The sequence below is a fragment of the Antrostomus carolinensis genome, unplaced genomic scaffold, assembly GCF_000700745.2.
Source record: "Antrostomus carolinensis isolate BGI_N321 unplaced genomic scaffold, ASM70074v2 scaffold23765, whole genome shotgun sequence".
Lineage (NCBI taxonomy): Eukaryota > Metazoa > Chordata > Aves > Caprimulgiformes > Caprimulgidae > Antrostomus > Antrostomus carolinensis.
This window is the reverse complement of record NW_010314602.1, coordinates 70-5,476: the sequence shown is the minus strand read 5'-3', so window position 1 is coordinate 5,476 and position 5,407 is coordinate 70. Positions and strand designations below refer to the sequence as shown.

General features: G+C 48.8%; 1 protein-coding gene across 1 annotated transcript; it reads left to right on the top strand.

The window, feature by feature from the left end:
• Positions 1 to 162: 162 nt before the first annotated feature.
• Positions 163 to 5,171, top strand: LOC104524739 (alpha-actinin-4-like; the record flags this gene model as incomplete). Its single annotated transcript, XM_010167706.1, has 5 exons — positions 163 to 241; positions 405 to 486; positions 1,726 to 1,811; positions 4,733 to 4,825; positions 4,941 to 5,171. Coding segments are annotated over 5 exons (571 nt in total), but the record flags the coding sequence as incomplete, so codon positions are not given.
• Between the last annotated feature and the right edge of the window lie 236 nt (positions 5,172 to 5,407).

The window sequence follows — 5,407 nt, the reverse complement described above, 5'->3', positions numbered from 1 at the left end:
GTGCCCTTGATCCCACTGCCCATGTCACCAACAAAGTCCATGTCATTCTTCAACACCGGGATCTGCTCCCGGGATCCACATGTGTGTGAATTTAAACCTCTGTGTGTGAATTTAAACCTCTCTCTGGGCACAGGGATCTCACTCTTCCCTCTTTCCTTGCAGTTGGAAGGATGGTCTTGCCTTCAACGCCTTGATCCACAGACACAGACCTGAACTTATTGAATATGACAAACTCAGAAAGGTAAAACTCAACCGTAGTGTGGTCTCTGCTGGGGTTTTTTTTTGTTTAAAAACTGAGCTTTGAACTGGTGGAGGAGCACTTCTGTCTGTCTGTCCATCTATTTAACTGCCTCAGCGAGGTGTTGATGCTCCTCAACCACCAAATCTCTTCATCTCTTCTCCAGGATGACCCCGTGACGAATCTAAACAATGCCTTTGAAGTGGCAGAGAAATACCTGGACATCCCAAAAATGCTGGATGCAGAGGGTAAGTAAACTCTGAAGGTGCTTCCAGCTCTCTCATGGTGATGTTATCCAGCTCAGTGATGGAAGATCTACCCCTTCATGGTGATGTTATCCAGCTCCTTGATGGAAGATCCATCCCTTCATGGTGATGTTATCCAGCTCAGTGATGGAAGATCCATCCCTTCATGGTGATGTTATCCAGCTCAGTGATGGAAGATCCATCCCTTCATGGTGATGTTATCCAGCTCAGTGATGGAAGATCTACCCCTTCATGGTGATGTTATCCAGCTCTGTGATGGAAGATCCATCCCTTCATGGTGATGTTATCCAGCTCTGTGATGGAAGATCCATCCCTTCATGGTGATGTTATCCAGCTCTGTGATGGAAGATCCATCCCTTCATGGTGATGTTATCCAGCTCTGTGATGGAAGATCCATCCCTTCATGGTGATGTTATCCAGCTCTGTGATGGAAGATCCACCTCTTCAAGCACCGAGGAAGCGTTGCCTGGCGTGGAGCTGGGGGAGGAGGGTGGTTTAATGTCCAGGGATTGTATTTAACACCTTTTTTTTGCCCGTACAGGTTGAATTATCTGATTTTTAGTGTGAAATTCCAGCCTAAAGAAGAGCTGGCTCTTAGGTTCGGCGTGGAGAGTGTGCTGGAGGCAACTGACATCCTTCTTTTCCATCTAATCATTATTATTCACTTGCAGACATTGTCAACACAGCTCGCCCTGACGAGAAAGCCATCATGACTTACGTGTCGAGTTTCTACCATGCCTTTTCTGGGGCTCAGAAGGTACCAGAGGCGACTGCATCCATCTTGCTGTAACATTTTTTTCCCCCCCAACCGCAGCACCTTACACTCATGCAAACTTTTCTTTCAGATGATCTCTTTTTGGTGTCTTGAGAACCAGACCTCAGCCACCTTCATATGGGTTTTAAAAAAAACCCACCTCTTGACTTTCCTAAATCTATGTGTAAAAATATGGTAAGTCGATGGAGTTGGCACAACACACCCAACATCTGGAACTCCTTGAAGCTTCCCTAATGAAATCTGAGAGCTCAAATCACAAAACAAAACCAAAAAACCCCTCAGCATTTTACAAGAAGTTAAATTAAATAAAGGAAACATCACCCAGCTCTGGTCTGAATCTCAAGCTCCAAGCAAACTCTTCTTCTTCTGCTGCATGTCCCAATGGGTTGTGAGGATTGCCCCGTTGCTGCTTCACCCTCCTCTCTCCTCCCTTTCTCTCTGCGCAGATATTGTTGGCACTCTCAGACCCGATGAGAAAGCCATCATGACATATGTTTCCTGCTTCTACCACGCTTTCTCGGGTGCTCAGAAGGTGAGCTTTTATACCTGGTGGAGCTCCACACCTTGGGTGTCATAACGCTAAACTAACATCTCACCTCACATTTCTGAGGGTTCCTTAATGCTGCTGCACGGCTTTTTGGGGGGGGGAAATGGGGTTAAAAAAAGGGTTTTTAGTTCTGCTTCACTTTGGGGGGTTTTTTGGTGGGTCAAGAAAAAAAAAATGTCTGGATGGTTGTACCCAAAGAAGTTAAACCCAGTGAAGTGGGTTTAAGAAGTGCCTGGGGAGGGCTCCTGCCCTTCCTCCCCACTCATCATCTTCACTCAGCTGCCTTCTCCTTCCTAAACGCCTCGTGTCGGACCCGAAATACGGGTCACTTGCAAGAACAACCAATCCAATTAAGAGAGATCACTTTTTGGTTACCAGTGGTGTTCTCCAGGGCTCAGTACTGGGACCAGTCCAGTTTTAATGTCTTTATCAATGATCTGGATGAAGGGTTGGAGTGTACCCTCAGTTTGCAGATGAGACCAAGCTGGGTGGGAGTGTTGATCTGCTGGAGGAAGCTCTGAAAGGGATCTGGACAGACTAGATTGATGGGCCAAAACCAATTCCATCAGTTTTAATAAGTCCAAATGCCAAGTTTTGGCCTTAAAAACCAACATCAGCCATGACAGGCTTGAGGAGGAGTGGGCTGGAGAGCTGCTCAGCAGAGGGGGACCTGGGGGTGTTGGTTGAACATGGGTCAGCAGAGTGCCCAGGTGGCCAAGAAGGCCAACAACAGCATCCTGGCCTGGATCAGCACCAGTGTGGCCAGTAGGACCAGGGAGGTTCTCTTACCCTGTACTGGGCACTGGTGAGGCTGCACCTCGAGTGCTGGGTTCAGTTTTGAGCCCCTTACTCCAAGAAGGACGTGGAGGTGCTGGAGTGTGTTCAGAGAAGGGCAACGGAGCTGGGGAAGGGTCTAGAGAAGAAGGAAAAGGGTCTGGAGCTCGAGGGAGAAGGTCTGGAGCTCAAGAGAAGGGTCTGGAGAACTTAGGAGGAGCAGCTGAGGGAACTGGGGTTGTTGAGCCTGGAGAAAAGGAGGCTGAGGGGAGACCTTCTGGCTCTCTACAACTCCCTGTGAAAGGAGGGTGGAGAGAGGTGAGTCTTGGTCTCTTCTTCCAAGTGACAAGTGACAGGACAAGAGGAAATGGCTTCAAGATGCTCAGGTTTCATGAGATGCCAAATTCTTGTTTAAAGCCACATACTCCTGTTCTCCCGTTTCCTTGGGTTGTCCAAGGCACAGTGGTGGAGTCCCCATCCCTGGAGGGATTGAAGAGTCGTGTAGACACAGTGCTGAGGGACATGGGTTAGTCATAGGGGACTGGTCAGCGTTGGGTTCATGGTTGGACTCCATGATCTCAAAGATCTTTTCCACTGTAGCCAATTCTTGGGTTCTGTAAGAAGGGCAAAACATAAACTCCTGACCAGGAGGAGATCCAAGCTGGCTCCTTCCTTGGAGAAGTCTTTACAAGGCTTAGTGTAGCTGGGATTTTGTCACCATACAGGGCAGGAGTAACCAAGGAAGAGCCCAAGTCCTGGTTTACACCACGCTCCAGCTTTCCCATGTGTCTCATCAGCGCAGTCCGGGCTTGTGGGAGCTCGAGGTGACCTCTTAAATCAACTTCACCCAAGGATTTGGGGAGTAGGGTGACCGGTGTTCCCTCCAGCCCAGTCTGAGACCTTCGTTAGGGAGACTCATTAGACCAACACTCATCTCAGTGAGGTGCCTGGGGAGGGCTCCTGCCCTTCCTCCCCACTCATCATCTTCACTCAGCTGCCTTCTCCTTCCAAAACCCCTTGTGTTGGACCCAAACTACGGGTCACTTGCAAGAACAACCAATCCAATTAAGAGAGATCAAGTTTTCCAGGTGGCAATTAATCATTTTGTGCTAATTGGAGGTATTTAGGAGACAAATGAACCTCTTGGATGGTTGGTGGTTGAGAACAAACCGGAGCTGAACCTCAGCTTGTCTTGATCTGCATGAACCAAATTGTGATCCCAGCTCTCTGAACCCTCGAGGGAGGCTGCCCCCCAACGGGGTCACCCCAACGGGTAGAGCCCCCCATCTCTGCACCATTTCTGCTTTTTCCTTGATGGATTTCAGGCCTCCAATGTTGAATTTTTCTCTTTTTATGGATTTCTTTGACGTTTTTTTCCCCCCGTGGCGACTCGTTTTGTTTTTTTTCTCCTCTTCCCCATCCTTCTGTAGACCCTCTCCACTCTTTCTGTTGATGTCTGGCTTTCAACTCCTCTTCTCGGACTCTTTCTGTGCTGCCTACCAAGGTACTCGATTCCCCTCAGGTTTTATCTTTTCTACCTCCTTCCTCATCCTCCTACCCTGTAAGAGAGGATCTGCCTTCATTGGAAGAGCAGAAGACCAAAGGATGGTGCTTAGAGATGGGTAAAAATTGAATAAAATAAATAAAATAAAAACAAATAAAATAAAAACAAATAAAGGACCAGTTTGGATACGATGGGTTTTCTCCTAAACCAGTTCCAAATCCCAGCAGGCCCAACGTGCCTTCAGATAAAAGAGCAGGGAATAAAAAAAACCCCACCGGGGTGTCTCCCACGCGATGGTGACACCTTCAACGTCACCACACGTTCACGGCACTCCCAAAATTGAGTTTGCTTTGTCCTCAAAGCCATTGGGAAGGTTTGAGCCACCACGTTTGTGTGTGGAGGTAGCTGTGCTGGAGCTGCCATCACCTGTGATGGTCTCAGGGACTTATTTCTCTGTCTGGAGATCCTCTACACCCAACTGAGTTGCTGGAGGGGATGCTCTCCAGCTCCCAAATCCTCCCAGGCTGGTTGAGAACGTTGATCCAATTGGGATGGGGATGTGTGGGTTTGGGATACTGCAGTTTTCCACAGCTCTCAATCCCTTCCTCATCCTTCTCTTTCCTTCCAGGCTGAGACAGCGGCCAACCGCATCTGCAAAGTGTTGGCCGTCAACCAGGAGAACGAGCACCTGATGGAAGACTACGAGAAGCTCGCTTCTGATGTGAGCCACCCTAAAAACGAGCTGTTTTACCTAAAATTGATTCCTCCTCCTCTGCCATTCCTCCCCCTGAACCTATCCTCCCACTCATCAAATCTCATTTCCCCCCCGCCCACAGCTTCTGGAGTGGATCAAACGTACCATCCCATGGCTGGAGGACCGCAGCCCGCAGAAGACCATACAGGAGATGCAACAAAAGCTTGAAGATTTCCGTGACTACCGACGTGTCCACAAACCTCCTAAAGTTCAGGAGAAATGCCAGTTGGAGATCAACTTCAACACCCTACAGACAAAACTCCGGCTGAGCAACCGACCTGCTTTCATGCCCTCTGAGGGGAAGATGGTCTCGGTGAGCAGCTCCTTGATGTTTCTCCTACCAGTGGGGAGTAGAACTTGGAGATCTGGGAGTGATGAGGTGGGAGGAGGTGGGAGAAGCTGGTGGCTTTTCACCCATTCAAAAAGCTGCTGTGGGGAGTGGTGGAGTGATATTCCCAGAGGGGTTTTGGGAGCTGATTCTTCTTTGATTTCCCCCAAAACTTGTGCTTATGTAAAATGAGGTTCCTCAAGTGGTCAGAGAAGCTTCAG